This window comes from Cupressus sempervirens, chromosome 1 (assembly GCF_028749045.1).
Source record: "Cupressus sempervirens isolate cs-2001-9-10 chromosome 1, ASM2874904v1, whole genome shotgun sequence".
In the NCBI taxonomy this organism is placed as follows: domain Eukaryota; kingdom Viridiplantae; phylum Streptophyta; class Pinopsida; order Cupressales; family Cupressaceae; genus Cupressus; species Cupressus sempervirens.
In genome coordinates, this window is record NC_143118.1 from 858,353,976 (window position 1) to 858,371,840 (window position 17,865).

Consider the following 17,865-nt stretch of genomic DNA (forward strand, 5'->3'; position numbering starts at 1 on the left):
ATCGTTCTTTGAGCCTTTCATGATTCTCCTATGGCGGGTCATCCTAGATTCTTTAAGACATACAGGCAAGTTTATGAGAGGCTTACTTGGGAAGGCTTCAAGACAATTGTGCAACATTATGTTCGTGAGTGTTATGTTTGTCAATAGAACAAATAAAAACACACCTTCCCCGCAGGGTTGCTGTAGCCACTTCCCATTCCCAAGAGGAAGCAGGAGAGTATATCTATGGACTTCATTGTGGGCTTGCCTAAAGTCCAGGGCAGCAATTGCCAAGGCAGGGACTGCATTTGTGTGGTAGTGGACCAACTCACTAAGTATGATCATGTTTTCCTATTACCTCTATATATACAACTGTGCAGTTAGTTGAGTTGTCCTTTCGAGAGGTGTTTAGGTTGCATGGTTTACCCCAGACTACAGTGAGCAACCATGATAGTATATTTATGAGTCACTTTTGGTAGGAGCTTTTCAGATTATGTGGGACAAAGTTGACTCTAAGCACCAGGTACCACCCACAAACTGATGGCCAGAATGAGATTGTGAATAAATTGGTGGAGGGCTATCTATGAAACTATGTTTCTTCTTAGCAGTAGGCTTGGGTGAAGTGGAATCACTTGTGTGAGTATTGCTATAACTCCACTCACCATATGACTATACACATGTCACCTTTCAGAGCTCTGTACAGAGAGGATCCTCTAAGCTTCATGGGTTCGTTGTGCAGCAATAGCTGAGTGCCCAATGCAAGTGATATGTTAGAAGATAGTTAGGACATTATGAGGGCATTGAGAGATAATATTTAGAAGGCACAGAATCAACAAAAGTGGTATACTGATCAGAGGAGCACAACTCGCTCCTTTTAGGTAGGTGATATGGTTTATTTGATATTGCATCTGTATAGAGAGTCTTCCATCAAGAATAGTGGAGCTAACAAGCTCAAGCCTCGACTCTATGGTCTCTTCTGCGTGGTGAGGGGTGTTGGTGAAGTGGCTTAGGAGTTGGATCTGCCAAATGATGATAAAGTACATAATGTATTTCATGTTTTCCGCCTCAAGAAGGCATTAGGCAAACATGTGGTCCCATCTCCTATGTTTCCACCATTAGATGACAAGGAGGGACTTAAGTTGATCCTTGAGGCAATTCTTGAAACTATGGAGACACAATTGCAGAGGACTATCAAAGAGTTTCTAGTCAAGTGGCAAGGCCTACTGGATGAGGATGCCACTTGCGAGCCTGAGAATATTCTTTAGCACCCCAAAATCTAAATTTCTTGGGGACAAACAATCTTAGTGAGGGAGGATTATAATGTCCCCAATTTAGCAGGTTCGAGGAGACCAAGCTGGTGAGCTCATCATCACGATCTTTGTGAGTTGACAATAGGATTTGAGGTCTTAGTTGTAGACTTTCTATTTATAGTAAGTCTATTTTTGGCCAGTTGCTACTTTTGGTAGTGCAGAGTCGACAAAGTGGTGACTTTCATTTATTCAGTCTTTTGCAGAGGATGAGATTATTTAATGAGCCATATTTAATGCATTAGTTATGAGGTTTTAGAATCATTAATGCACTTTATGTTATAAAGTGATGTGTAGTTGAAGCCTCTTTAGTGAAAGGTGTAATGTTGAAGCCAAGTTGCACAAAGGAGATTATAAATATGGCTCTCATTTTGAGAATTGGATCTACTTGAATATTATTTGATTTTGTTGTTGTTGAGGGTTTGATTTCTGATAATTGCTTTGCAATTGTTTTGCAAATTGTTGCTGAGGCATAGCAATTTTTTGTTGCTTCTCTATTGTCATTACTATTCCTGAAAGTGGATTGCCACCAAGGATAATTGACTGGTTTTGGAGGGAATTTATTGGCTGTTCATTAAATTAGAAGACCTACATTTTGGTTCTAGAGAATTTACTATGCATTAAAAGGGTTGTCATTAATCCCTGTGGCAGTGATTGGTCATTATATGTCTAGACATTCTAGGAGGGGCTATGATTGCTTCTCCTAGGCCTGCATTCGTCTTCAAGAAATTGCATTCCAACTGGGAGCACCTACAATCACCATTGGTGATTTGCGATCAACATTTGAGTGCAACGTTCAATCATTATAGGCTGTGATCCACTTTTGAGGGCCGGCTATTTGATTTACAAGCCTGCAGTTGGAGAATTAGAGGTCATGTCAAAGAATTTAGGGCCACGTTTCCAATTTGAGGGTCTACATTGATAACCAATTGTTGGCACCATTGTTGTGGCCACTGCTGAAGGTTAAATTGCTCATTGTACACGTTCCAGTTGAAATCTTTAAATGCAAATTCAACTTTCAGTTTCTTGCTTATGCCAATAATTGGAATTGCTTGCAAAGAAAAATAATAGACGTATGTATAAGTTATTTCCAAGTTTGATTTTAAATTGGTTAGCATTCTCATATTGCAAAAAAAATCAAAAAAAACATATATTCCCAAAAACACAAAAAGAATCAGAAAAACACAAAAGTGCAAAAATAATCATTTAATTTAATCAGCATACCAACAGAAGACTAGACAAGGTCTTTACATGGATGGCCTTTCATTCAATTACGGATTGCTTGAGGGCAAGCAATCTTTGAGCGGCAAGGATTTGTGATGTCGCCAATTTTAATGTTATAATTTAACTAGATTAATTGACCCCCAAATTAAAATAATATAATAAATTGACCTTTAATTAATTATTTTAATGTGGGGCTCAATTCAATAATATAATAAAATAATATTGTCGGCAGTTGTAAATAGAGTTAAAAGAACTATGAAGAGAAAAGGGTTTCCATGTCTACTTTTTGCTCTGAGTAGATTTGAAGGTTTTTTATTTCTTGAGGATGGAAACTCTCTAGAATTACTAGTTTCTAAGACAAAAATGATACAACATTTTTATGCTTTCAGAAAATTGTATCCTTTTATTGCTAATTTTCTTTTCTTGTCAATACATTGTCTTGATTGAGAAAATACTCAAAGTCCCTCACAAAATTTTCCTAAATCAATTCTAACACTTTCGTGACTCTTTGTTTGAATCTAATCCATATCTGCAGGGCTTCACTTTCAGTCATTAAAAACACCTTGTTTTGAGCAGCATGGCCTGGATTAGAATTTTATATCCACTGAATTTTATATCTAGTGATGGATACATTTTGTTTCTACCTGAACTTCTAACCAGCCTGCCTTAGGTGCGAGTTTGCCAGAGATCGAGCCAGGACTTAAATGTAATGAGTTCCCCTTACTGGACTTTCTGGCCTGACAGATTGACACTGGGAACGAATTATTAGGCACCATACAATAGTTGAAAAGAAATAAGTGTGCATAATACCTATTTTAGAACAGATGCATTGATTAAAGCAATCTGTATGAATTAACCAGGCATCTTTATTTGCACCAATTGTTTTAAATGATAGCTAGCACATAGCTATTGAAAAGGTGGCATGCATTATTGGGGCAGTCAAATGCTGCACTACATAACTAATACTAGAGCTAATACACTTCTGAATAGATGTAGATTTTCGCAGAACTGATCATTTGTAAATAGTTTTTTAGTTCTAAACCTAAAAAGCTTACACATGGTGCTTCCCATTTCCAGTGGTGAGAGCATGGAGAATGCATTACAAGAATGTTGCAAAGGAATTAAAATGTGTAAAATTTCCATTCATGGAGATGATGACAAGGGTGAACAAGTTAGTAGATTTTCAAATTTCCAGAGGGACTACTAATACTATTTGTGATTTTACATTTCCTTTGGAATTTTGCATGTGCATTGTAGATGTCGTTCAATTAACCTTTTAATATTGTGTAGTTGATGAACGAGAATCTTCCAAAGGACATTTCAAACTATCATTTGCTTCTCTTGGATCCGGTTCTTGCAACAGGTAAGATCAGTATTTCAGTTATAATATAGGCATTAATTGTTCCATGCGAATTGAAAAGTCTTATTTCTAGAAATTATAATTTATCAGCATAATGCCGATGCATGGTTTTCAATGTTAATTGGAAAGGTTTAAGTCAAGAATCTATATATTTGATATTTTTTTCATGTCATTGTGTTGATTTGATTCATTTAGGTTTGTATGTTTGTAATGATAAGAGTATCTGCATGTTTTGCAAGAATTTTTTCAGCTTCTCCTTTCCGTGGGTCAAGAATAGTTTCAACCAAACAACCTAATAAGATAAGATAAACTATTAATGTCCAACACGAGACCTGTAATGTCCCCACTATTAGGGTTGGTTTGAAATACTAATACTTGCAAAATAAAGATTAGGTTTAAATACTAATAATTATAGATATACTATTCTTGCCATAGTTATGGCCATTATCTCATTCTCATCTAGCCATTTATGCAAGGTTACTCATCTCTCGCACTGGCACGATAGCCATTTATACGAGGATCTCACTTCTTGCACTGGCACTATAAGATTCCATCAATCCCCATCTTAGCTATTTATATAAAGACGACTCTTGACTCTATACTAGCATGAAGCCATTTATATAGGCGAGCAATGGCCTTATACTGGCACTATGGGTTCTTAATTATTTTGTAAGAAATATATGTACTAAATAATTAATTAACTTATATTCATAAATATCACTTCTTAAACCAATACCAATACCTTAGCAATTTCTTGCATTTATAATATACAATTATCTACATAAAAAAGGGAATAATAATGTAAGCAGTATTCATTATCGTAGTTATTAAATAAAGAAAGTATACTTACCTTGGTGGGATCATGGATCCACCTTCCTTTGCTCGGCACGGTCAACCCTTCAATCATGGGAATGATGTGAGCAAGTGATCCCTTTGCACTTCATGCAGTCCATGGTTGTGATGTGACGCAACAGCTGTCCCAACTTGGTCATGTGCTCACATGGAGATGCATTCAATTTTCCTCATTGCCTATGTTCTGCTCCACTTCCCTCGTTTATATATTTTTGTGTATTCCATTCATGCCCGTCCTATCTACTAATGATATGGTACTTATAGTACCCATTCTCTATTAAACGACCCACATCCTTTGCCAATGGACATGTCCAAAATGTTTCTTTTACCGATTTAATTTGTTATTATATAATGTTAAATGATTAATGTCATCTCTGAGACATTAGCCATATTAAGTCATTATTATAATGATTATTTTGGATATGTTTTGTAATTAATTTAATATTAGTTATATTATATATTGAACTATCATTTATGTTCTAACTCTAGAGAATATATTTAATTGAATATCTAAATCAAATATAAGTATTATCAATAATAGATTATGATTATATATTTATAATTCAATTATTATGATATAATATTGAATTTCATTATTAGTGGGTATTACAAGACCACAAACGGGCCTAAGGGACTGAAGATACAAACATAGGCCAGAAGGTAGCAGGACCACCAAATGGTGTCTGAGAAAAAGGAAACAAATAGAGCAAGAAGCAAACAAAGAGAAACAACACTACAAAAGAGAGACAAAGAGGCCACAAAACAACTAGCGGTTTGTAGTCGTCAAAAAGTAGTCCAAAACCAAAGGATAACTATCTGTGTACGAAGAAGTCCGAGTCTGCCACCTGAGAGAGGGGGACTGTTGTCGCTAATGGTGTATGTGCAAATGATCTCTATGCATCCTCACCGATCTGGTGTGAGTAGCAATACATAGGGCCCCAACACGCTTGGTTTCTCTGGGAGAGGTAACCAGAGTGAAGAAGGGGATGATAAGATGGTGAAGGAACAGAGACCCAAAGGGGGAAAGCTCCAACAGAGTGAGATCCCGAAGACGGAAGGCCTCCTGGAGATAGAGTGCAAGGCACCACTGATCATTGTACCTAGAGGACAGGGACCTGCACTTTCTGAATAAGCAATAAAACCTCCCATGAATCTCGTAGTAAATTAGACAATAGAATAGAAAATGGATCTCAGACTCAGCCACACCCATGTCACAACACTGACAAATCTGCTCATCCCTGCTGGTCTAGTGATATGTCTGGATACATAACCGGTGAGAGACAACTTTGAAAGAGCCTAGCTGGATACGTGAGGCATGCGGCCACCGCCGCGAAGAGTAGTAAGGTCAAACAATGATGCCATCCTGAATATCAATATAGTGCTCTGCATAAAAGGCCATACGAGGGAAGAGGTCTTTCATGGGTCGACCCAAGTAATTGGAATAAACCTCCTAATATCCATCCTGGTAGTCTCATTCAGCTTCTCCTACGGGGGAAGGAGATGAGCAGGAGTGTCAAGGGAGTATTGAAATGGAGGAAGGTGGCCAATATCGATACCTATAGAGGGTTGAAAACAGTCGAGCCATAAAAGAGAGTAGGTCTATCCACTCCAAGATAGACATCTTAGATGTGGTACCCTAAATGGTGTTTGAAGCATTGTCGCTCAAGCAAAGCAAGTGAACCAAGCCCCTTGTTGACCTACGACATCATGGGTGGTCTCAAACTAAATTTTGGCCCAGAAAACCTAATGCCCAAATAGGTGTAGTTGGAGGTCATCTTGATCTCGATCCCTTTGAAAAAGAAGTGGAGATGTGAGGTTTCCAAGCAATTGAAAACCATAATCCTAGTCTTGCCTGAGTTAATCACCAATTATCGAGAATCACAAAAAGAGGCCAGAGAATCCAAAAGACGTTATAACCCCTCAGGGGAGGACAGTAGCACGACATTGTTAGTGAAAAGGATGGATATCAAGACCTAATGAAGATAAGAATTGTACTCGAGAAGTGAGAATCTCCTTAGATAAGTCTCAAGCTCATCAATGTAAATACCAAATAGCGTAGGAGAAAGCGGACAGCCCTGCTTGACCCTAAATAGAACTCTGAATGAAATCAAAGAAGCGTAGAGGAGTCCTGAGGCGACCAACAACCCTCTCCTAAAGTCTCATGATATCCACAAGCAAAATCTCGGAAACCCCGATATCTCTAAGCTGTTGGAATAACGCTAAATGAGGAATAGAGTCAAAGGCTTTACAAAAGTCCACAAAGTAGCAGTAGACTTTTGCCAAGTGGTACCTAGCCTCCTCAATAATGGCCCTAAGGATGAGAATATGGTTTGTAGTCTAAAAATCCTCTCTAAAGCCAGCTTGGCGTATGGCCCTTCAACCCAATCTATCCAGTTGTCTCATGAGAATAATGTGCAAAACTATGGCATAGAGTTTTGCAAAGGTATGCCCGATCATAATGTTCCTATAGTTGCCCAGATCAAAAGCCAACCCAACCTTGTAGATCACATGAACAATATGATGAGACCAAGATGACACAACCAAGAATAGAAATCCCCAGCTTGAAGAACCCCGCCTGCAACCCTTCCTCATCCGTAACCTTGCTACAAGTCATGGCTCTAACGACCTTGGAAATGGAAGAGTTGACAATGGGTGGGGTGAGGCAAAGGGAAGGTTGATCAGGAATGTCATAGAGGGTGACAATGTGAGAGATGGGGGAGCTAAAATCCAGGTTAGCGGGGAAAGCAAGGTGGCAAGAGAAGAGTGTGTGCCAAAAGTGCTTTGGGGAGACCCGAAGGGAAGAGCTGAGAGACCTACACTACTCAAGGTAGAAAAGACACTTCTTCCAGCAAAGAAAGCTATAGTAGGAGAGCTTGATACGGTGAAAGGAGTGATCTTGAACGGTGAAGGTGGAGCAAACAAGGTGGTGGAAGGACTTGCAATCATCATCAAACCAACGATTATGGGGACAAGTATTGGGGCAGAAGGGATAGACAACAAGAGGGTCGGAAAAAGTGCAGGAAGGAGAGGAAGGTTGCTTCCCAAATCGTCGTGGAGATGAGGTCAGACACGGTGGAATCATAGGACAAGTCCATGAAGGGAGTGGCCCAAAGAGAGCGTTTGAGGTGGGTGATGAAGAGGTCATGGTAGGCATCCGCAAAGAAAATATGGTGCAGGTAGGCGAGGGCAGCACGGGGGAAGGGGAGGGGGAGCACAGGGGTGGGAGGGGCATAGAAGGTGAGACTGAGGAAGGAATGGTCATCCAATAGAAGGCGGGAGACAGAGAAGCAACTCATGAAGGGGATGAAGGAGGTGCAACCAAGGGCATAGTCAATGACACTAGCTCCACTGTAATAGAGCTAGCAAGTAAACAACCCAGAATTGGGAAAGAAAAGGAGCATGTTAAGAACCACGAGAGCTGAAGACTCACAGAGATAAAGGAGGTGCCTGGCCTACCATGTTAGGGGGCCATTGACATCATCAAAGGAATTTTGTAAACCAATCGTATCACTGTCCAACTCAAAGGTACATAAGGATTCAATGCACTAATCATGAAGATTACATGGAATTGTACTCCTTTTATAAATGTATCTTGTATGCCATATCCACATGTGATGTACAAGCATCTTACGTTTCAAAGCAGTCTTGCATCAACCAAAAATATTTTGTTTCTAGTCTTGTCAATTTGCCAATTTATTCCAGTTTGTTGATTATTTGAGTGATCCTTGTTTGTTCAAAGTTGAACTTATGATGTTCAAATTATGATCTACACGTAGTTTGATTCCCTTTTCTAGGTTTGCAGCTGGTTTGGATCCTTGTTGCTTGATTTGTGATTCATTTCCTCTTGGGTATCGTTTTCTTGCCAGTTTCTTGATCGTTGGTGGATTTTGATCTTGCAATGAAAATGTATGGCCGTTGATCTTTAGCAGCACATTTAGCAATGTTCTTGAATCATGTGAGGACCTAAATTTGGGACCGCAATCTTGCAAACGGTTCATGTAACTTGTTCTTTATGATTTTTGACCAAACCTATTCTAGTTGTAATACATTTCCTATTCATGGGATATAGGGTGGAAAATTTGAGATCTGACCTACAATTTCAAAGGTTTGCAATAATGGTTCAAGGCAGGAGAGATGCAAATCCAGTAGTAATGGATATATTGAGACACATTGCAACTATACTTGAAGCAACAAAAACTACCCAAAGAAGAAGATAGATTGAAGATGTGTAATATCCCTTTCCGAATATTTACTAAAAAAGACCTTGATATAAACATGCAAATTTAAAACCGAACAAAAAGCCAATGTTTGATATAAATTCAAGAACTTTAATTGATTTGTAACCAGCAGATTTGCATACAAGAAAACCCAAAAAAGTTTGTTTGATTCCTCCAATATTCAGAAGTACATATATAAACTAACAGTTAACACAAATAGCCGCCAAATAACATTACTGTATCATACAACAGCAATACAATAACACACAGCAATCCAAAAAAATCCAATCTTATAAACAGCAATAACAGTCAGATTGGCAAATGTAGATAAAACCTGTAAGAAGGCTAGGTTTGCATCCAACCTCCAAAAACTTCTTCAAGGGTTTGTGTCCTCAAAGAGATAACTAGTCATTGCTTCCAGCTCCCAAATTAATATTTGTTTTTAAATATTATAATCTTCATGCCTTCCCATGTGGAGCCTATTGTACCTTTATCACTTTTCCTAATGTGATGCATGCCCTTTTAGGCAATGTAGGATAAAGCACCTTTTTTGTCCTTTAGTCACTTAAGTGAACATAGTACATTTTAAAAATAATGTGACAAGTTAAATAAACTTTAAAAGTCACTTAATTAGTAAACCATATAATCATCAAGCATTAAAATAACTAACCAAATGAACTCAGAAAAGCACGTGCAATAGCTCATTGGAAAGCTCTTGGCGAGACTCTTCCAAACTAACACTAAGATACCAAGAATTCTGAGCTCAGTTTACTTACTAAAAATAGTAACCATCTGGACAACCTGCCAAAACTACTCTGTTGGGTCTGAAACTAGAAATGTCTAGGCCAAATCTCAAACTGAACCCTGTAAAGAACCTTTTCACCCCCGAAACCTAGGCGAAGTGAGCCGTCAACACAAAATTATAATATCTTAGAAAAAAGGGACATAAAAAAGCCTCCCTTCTCAAAGATTGCTTGCCCTCAAGCAATCTGCTCATACCTGCAGAAACCAAATGCCAGGATCCCATACTCACCTCGAGAATGAGGTTGTTCTCCTTAGCCAATGTACCCCGGCATGCATCTTCCCAAACTCGGAATGATGAAATAGTGCAATAGGAATCAATTTGCTAAATAAGTGAATGCCAGGATCCCAAGCCTCACCATAAAGGGACACCAACTGCCATGTGTTGCTGCCCTGTGTGCCAATACCCTCAGTCAGAATGAATGCCTCACTCCATGAGTGACCCTACAAGTCTCTACTATCAAGTGAAGATGGGAGCTCAACAATATACCAATAGCCACCCCAAGATGATAGCAACCAAACTCTCCACCTGTAATGTTCCCATTATAAAATAAATAATAAATTAATTTTTTTGTAACGGGCCGGTTGATTTAGTGTATCCCGGACCCATTTTTATTTTGTTTCCATAGTTTGTGTCGCCGTGGGCTATTTTTGTACACCCTCAGAAAGGTTTTCCTGACAAGTATTTAAGCACAGCTTGTAGGAAGTCTGTAGGTATGCTTTTGGATTAATTTCTCTGTACTGCGAATTCCTGTTAAAGTTCTGGATTGTTCGCCATTTCGGAAGTGAAAGATCTTCCCTATTTGGCTCGTGCGGTTTCAATGGGATTCAACCCTCACCCTATTTTGTTGTTGTTGCATGTAATACTTTGCTCAGATCTAGCAAATCGGAGCACCATCTTCTGGCAAATATTAATTGGAGCTTATTCGTGTTCAAATCTACATTGTTGTTTGGCATTGATTAATAATATCGGTTAGTAGTATATGGTGTATAACAGGACTTGACTTCTTTCCATACTCCACCTGCAACTCGCAACCTTCTGTACCACTTTTACATCACCTACCCGTACGGCCCCCAGAACTCAGTCAAATTGCCCTCCATCCAACTGTATAGCATTCCTTTATAGACCGTACGGCCTACCATACATTTGACCTACGGCCTCCCACTACACATCGTACGGCCCCCACATAACATCTGTATTGCCTTCACTTCATTCTCCCAGCCATACTATACAAACCCCTCACCTTGCAATCTTGATTCCACTGTATGGGCATCCTGAGTCCACCGTATGGCCACATCCACCTCCTTTCACCGTACAGACATTTCACACAACTATACGAACCCATTTCCTTGCCATTTCGTACGCTATCTTCCTCCATCATTCCCCATTGTCACCTACTCTACTATACGGCCGTACGGCCCTACTTGTTGGGCATAGTCATTACTATACAATCGACTCCACCATCTGGTTTCAATTGACAAGATCTTGGAACAGAACTTTATAGTGGTATCAAAGCGCTTCAATCCTGCCAACCTATGGATAGTGAATGAGAGTTTATAGCCGGAAGAGGACACATTCCGTTGATCGAATGGCTAACGAACAGGAACCGACCACTGCCAAACTTGTGGCTCTACTGAGGGAACTTGCCAAGAACCAAGCACAGATCACTAATACGCAATGACTCATGGAAGAAACTCTCAAGAAGTTGGCGGAGAACAAAATATCTGAAGAACAAAATGGTCACAGTGTGGACTCTGTGTCGAGTAAATCAAACCCTCCGTCAGCATGCTCTCAACCTTCCATGTCGACTTTTCCACCACGGACGGAGGCACAACACGAAGGGAGACGACCAACCTTCGAAGAGATGAGAGAAGACTGGAAGAATGCAAACCTTGAAGAAGATATATCCTACAAAGATTGCACAGAGCTAAGAATGAGATATTCAGGAGGCAGAAACAAAGGATACTTTAATGATGATCTTAGAAGGAAGTTGAGTAAGGTAAATTTGTCACTATTTGACGGATCCGGTTCCATATCTGCACAAGCATGGGTAATGAAAGTCGATACCTACTTCCAGCTGAATCCCATGCTAGAAGAAGAAGTAATCGAATTTGTCGCGCTGCACCTGGAGGGAGTTGTGCATGAATGGTGGCACCACGGCACCGTCACATTAGGACATGATCAAATAAATACTTATGTGCAATTCACAGAGATTGATAGAATGATTTGATGGTAAAGATCCGGAGCTCAATTTCAAAGATTTGGCGCAACTGAGACAAATTAGATCAGTCGATCAATTCATTGCAAAATTTTAGAGACTCTATTTTGGTCACGGACATTTCTGAAAGAAGACGCGTAGTGCTCTTTATGGACGGACTGACAAAACCTCTAAAGAGTTGGGTAAAGGGGTTCAATCCTGCCACCCTATCAGAAGCAATCAATAAAGCATGGAGTATGGCATCATCATCGGCATCATCCTCTCGAAGTTGAATCCTAAACCGTCGATGTTTTCAAGGGACAAACCTCCGCCCAAGAAGCCGTTGTTGGATGAAGCTACCAGACAGGAACTCCAAAGGAAGAAATTGTGTTTCAATTGCAAGGGACCTTAGGAGCCTGGCCATCGATGCCTCGGAAAGGGGAAGATCCATTACATTGAGGTCGTGTCCGATGATGAGGACGAACAGGAAGAAATGCCAGCCAAAGATAACCAACCCCACAATGACACCAACATCAATTTGAACCGTACAGAGAGAATTGCTGCTTTGGTACAACGTGGAGGAACAATTGCATTGGCTGGCAGCCCGAGGTGCATAGTTTTTTCTATACGAGGTACCCTTCAAGGACAAAGGATTACAGTGATGTTGGATAGCGGAGCTACTCTAAATTTCATCAACTCATCCTTGGTAAAACAGAGAACTCTCCCTACGGAGGCACACAGGCTTTCAAGTCAAGGTAGTCGAAGGGACTTTCCTACCCTGCACGCACCTTATTCCCCAACTGAGTATCACAATGGCGAATCACAGGGTGACTGAGGACTTCTTCATAGTGGACCTAGCTGACATGGAAGTTATTCTTGGCATACAGTGGATGGAGACCCTTGATAAATACACCTAGAGCTTCAAACAGATGGACTTCACTTTTGTGGTTGACGAAAAGAAGGTTGTCCTCTAAGGAATGGCAAATGAAGGTCCGAAGGAATTTTCTGCGCATTGGATGGAGCCAATCTTTTGGCACGATGACGTTTCATGGGCTACGCATTGTTTTATCTCGGCGGATCCTATAAAGGGGCGTCAAACACCTCCACAGGATAATGAACTTTAGGATATTTTAAGTAGACATGATAAAGTTTTCATGGATATTCCTCATAGCATACCACCTCATCAGGGGTTTGAACACACTATCGAGTTGGAATCAGGAGTAAAGCCAGTCATAACCACACCATACTACCACCACAAGAAATTCAAAGATGAGATTGAAAGGACGATTCAGGAATTGTTAGAGAAAGGATGGATCCATCCCAGTTCTAGCCCATTCGCATCATCTGTGGTGCTGGTCAAAAAGGACGGGATCATGCGCATGTGCGTGGACTACCGTGTGTTCAAAAAAAAAAATAAAGAATAGATATCCCATTCGGATAAATGAGTTGTTGGATGATCTGCATGGCGCGGTCTATTTTTCAAAAATAGATCTCCGTTCTGAATACCATTAGATCCGCATGAGGGATGATGTGAAGAAAACGGCTTTCCATTGTCACTATGGACATTATGAGTTTCTGCTCATGTCGTTCGGATTGACCAATGCACCTGCTACATTTCAATCATGCATGAACCGCATCTTTCACAAACAGCTGCATAAGTATTTATTGGTATTCTTTGATGATCTTATTTATAGCAAGACATGGGAGGAGCCCCTGAAGCATCTGAGTGAAGTTCTAATTATCATGGAGGAACAGTCCTTGTTCGCCAAGCAGTCCAAATGTGAATTTGGTATGACAAAAATATTGTACTTGGGGCACGTTGTCAGTAAATACGGAGTTCAAGTGCATCAAGAGAAAATTCAGGCTATCCTCGACTAGCCTCCCCCAAAATCACTCACGAATTTGCAAGGATTCTTCGGATTGTGCAGTTACCACAGGAGGTTCGTTAAAGGATTCTCTTAGCTTAGCACACCTTTAATAGATCTTAGGAAGAAGGGGTCATTCCAGTGGAATGAAAAGGCACAACTCACCTTTGATAAGTTGAAAGAAGCCATGAGCACTTGTCCTGTCTTGGCACTACTTGACTTCACTCAACCATTCATTTTGGAATGCGACACGTCCGAGGAAGGCATTGGAGCGGTACTGATGCAAGATAGACACCCCATCGCCTATGAGAGCAGGAAGCTTACGTCGGCAGAACGCCTATATTCCATCTACAACAAAGAAATGATAGCCATCGTACATGCCCTAACCAAGTTCCAACAGTATCTGGTAGGTGCCAAATTTGTCGTCCGTACAGATCACAACAGTCTGAGATATTTTCTAGAGCAACGAGACTTGAACGAATGACAACAAAAATGGGTAAGCAAAGTTCAAGCTTTTGATTTTGACATTGAATATGTCAAAGGGAAAAACAATGTGGTTGCAGATGCCTTGTCCCAGAAACCCACCATCTTCTCACTAGACTAGATTTCTATTGATTGGAAGGCACATCTGTTAGTGGAATATTCCAAGAATACATTTTCCTGTGAAATAATGGATGGCCACACTCATGATCAGTACAAAGTGGTGGATGACATCATCTACTATAAAGACAGGATATACTTGGGCTCGAATCCAAATCGAAGCAGAAAATCTTAAAGGAAGTACACAACTCACCTCTGGCTGGACACCTGAGTTTCCTCAAAACTTATAGAATTCTTCGGGAGAGGTTTTCATGGAAAGGACTTAAAGGGTGTTTATTGCATAGGGTAAGAAGTTCAACACATGTATAACACGATTCAATTCAAAACAGGTACTTTATTCATGTATGCACTTGCTGATTACAATCCGATTACAATGACTACAATGATCAATGATGATTCCAAAGTCCATCTCGGATGTGTACATATACCTTTATGAAGGGGTGACTAAAGCGTCACCGGCCCGTTTGGATACTACTCTACCCGTCAGCTACACTATACATTTACCGACATCATCCCCTCCAAAAGAAAAGTCGTCTCCGGACGACAGTACAACAAAATTCATTACAAAATTTTACTAACAAAATGCATCAATGCATAGTACTAGACAAAGGGATGCATCCCTGGCGTAGTGGCCATCCGCGTCCGCAACTCATTGACCTCTACCCTTAGCTTGTAGACCTATTCTTTTCTGATCTTCAGCTTTGCTTCTGCTTCCAACTGGAGCTCTAGGGCTGACTGCATCATCTCTCCGACCTCTCCCAATTCCTTCTCTGCTACCATCTTTTCTTTTTCCGCCGCCAATTGTTCGTTTGTTGCTGCTAACTATTCTTTTTCCACGAACAGGGCTGTCCTCTCGGATTGCCAAGCCGCCCTCTCCGATTCCTAGGTTGCCCTTTCGGAAGAAAACCTGGCAGCTGACTCCTCCTGAGCTGTCTTAGCTGCTATCTGGTCCACCTGATTCCTCCGAAGAGTAATATATCTCCCTGTGTAACCTCGCGATCTCCTGTATCAGTATCTCAATCTGACTCTTCATCTTGGGATCCTTCGTCATGGACCAATCCTGTCGCATCTCTGTGGTCTCCACATCGGGCCATCCCCTCTCCTCAAAACAAACCGTAAAAGCAGCTGGACATCTCGTCTGTATGAAGGATATGACTCTCTCCAGCTCCTTCCCTACTGACTCCAACGCCTGCATCTTTGCTGAATCTATAACCTGGTGAGACCAAGATGCTAGAGCTACGACATCATCAAGAAAAATTGCCTCTGTCCTCGCTGCCTCCTGCACTAGTCGGTGTTCGTGTTGTGTACCCATAGCCTTCTCTACTGCATCCGCCATACGCTCAACAGCGCTACATAGTACTCCCTCATTCTGTGCCTATGCAACTTCCTGTAGTGGGTTCTCCGAAACTGCTTCCCGCATGGGTGTCGGCAAGTATGCCACTCGAGGTCCTGGAGTTCGGTGGAACCTTGTACTCAAAAAAGCACTCACCCTCTGGGTCTGGTCCTCTCTCTCGTTGTCCTACTCAGGTGATGCCAACAGTGTCGTGTCTACTGTAACCACCGCATCAGATCCTACTACATCCAATAGGACGCTTGATGCCCCCAACTCCTCGCCTGTGGGTACCTCCAACACCCCTGTCTCTGTGTCTATCTCCATCTCCCTATCAAGTACCAAAGTCTCTCCTGTATCTGGTAGAGTCTCACGAGCCGGCTCCATCGGTGCCTTCGGAGCTACTATCTCCATTGGTGCTAGATGTGACTCTGCTACAGCTCGTGTCTCTATGGTGCATGTCTCTACGGTGGGCTGCATCGTAGCTGAAATTGGCGTCATCACCACTGACTGTCTGAACTGTCCAAATCCTGGAATACCATGTGTACCTACAAGAACCAAGTGTGTTGTAGCCGAAAGCACAGGCCGTGGAAATCTCAAGGGCGTGGGTGTGATCACTTCTACCTCTTCGTCATCCTCCTCTTCCCCTTCAGATCCATTCTCCTCTAAAGATGTTTCCTTTCTACCGCTATTTGTGTCACCACCATCCGGACTTGGTCGCTTTTGTCCTACTATTTTGGTGCCGAGAGTATCCAAGTACTTCCACTACATTATAGGTGGTTCACCAGGCGCGAATGGTCCCAGTTTTGCCTCCAGTGCATCATTTGGGATCATCCACGTCATCGCATCCAAAAACAAACCAATAGCATAATGTGGCATATAGAACATTTGGTGTTATAATGTCATAAACTCTGACATCCGCTCGGCCAATAATGCTGCCCAATCATAAACTCTGCCATGCAAAATTCCATTCATCATGGCTACATGGGAAAAAGAGATATTTGAAGCGCAACTAGAACCTGTGAGATGGCTTTTAACTATGTTCATCAAACAACGCCAATGCCCCTCCTGGATATTAGATTTCTTTAGTCCTCTACCTTTGGACTTGTCTGAAAGAGCCTCCTGTTCTACCTACGACAGGTCTCCGCACACAAGCTATATCAACTTCATCTTCACTTCACGACTTAACTTTTTCGGCTTGCTTTCTATCTTTCTCCCACCCTGAGCATGACCAGGTATGCCAAATACCCATGTAAAATCCGCCGATCTGAATGATACTGTTAACTTGCAACCAAGATATTCGAAGGTACTGCTTCTGGAGAACCTATCATATGTTTCAATCATAATGCGCAAAAACCCTTCGTAGTCTCTAATGCAAAACACTAGCATTTGCACTACCCACTCCACTTGCGCTCTTCGGATACTAACCTTTACCTGGTGGTTGTCCAGAGTCTCCTGCCACCATTTCCGGCATTCTGCAACATTTTACCTTTCGAATGTGATACTCTGTACTATAGGAAGTTCTCCCAGTTGCTTCGTTTGCTTTGCTTTCTTCTTACTTGCACCTGTGCTACTGGACCCTGCTTAAGTCCCTCCTGCTACATGAATTCCAAATGGTAGTTTCTTCGCGTTCTTGTTCATGTCTTCGTCCAGTTTTCTCTTCCAAGTCCTCTTTCCAACTAACTGCATAATTGTCACCCTTTTGTCGTTTTGTGAATAAATGTCACACCGTTATGGCAATTACTTTTCACAATTTTTGCCAGCTTCCATACTGTACGGCTTCTTCAAATCCTGTGATCAATTTCTATGGTACGGCTTGACTTTCTTCAATATTTTTCAATCCTTATGATATCCATCCTTCTCATTTTCATCTGCTTCAAATCCTTTCTTATGTACGGTCCTTACTTGTAATATTTATTTAATTTTCTCCGGTCGTCCGTACTTTTGATCTCTCCAGGGAATTTATCTCTCAGTCGTACGGCTTCTCTTCCTTCCTATCTTCGTACAATATAGACTCAATTTTTATTTTTATTTTGAAATCATTGGAACTTCATTTATTTCCACCTGTACATTTGCATTGCATATAGCCTTGATCCATAATGTAACTTGCGCAAGTACCTGACTGGGGTTAG

General features: G+C 41.0%; 1 protein-coding gene across 1 annotated transcript in view; it reads left to right on the top strand.

The window, feature by feature from the left end:
- Positions 1–17,865, top strand: part of LOC149580544 (uridine kinase-like protein 4) — a 390,089-nt gene that overhangs the window by 335,266 nt on the left and 36,958 nt on the right. Inside the window, exons 13-14 of the mRNA XM_089791783.1 lie at positions 3,588–3,681; positions 3,801–3,873. Of these exons, the coding sequence (XP_089647909.1) occupies positions 3,588–3,681; positions 3,801–3,873 (167 nt within the window). The remainder of the gene's footprint in view (positions 1–3,587; positions 3,682–3,800; positions 3,874–17,865) is intronic.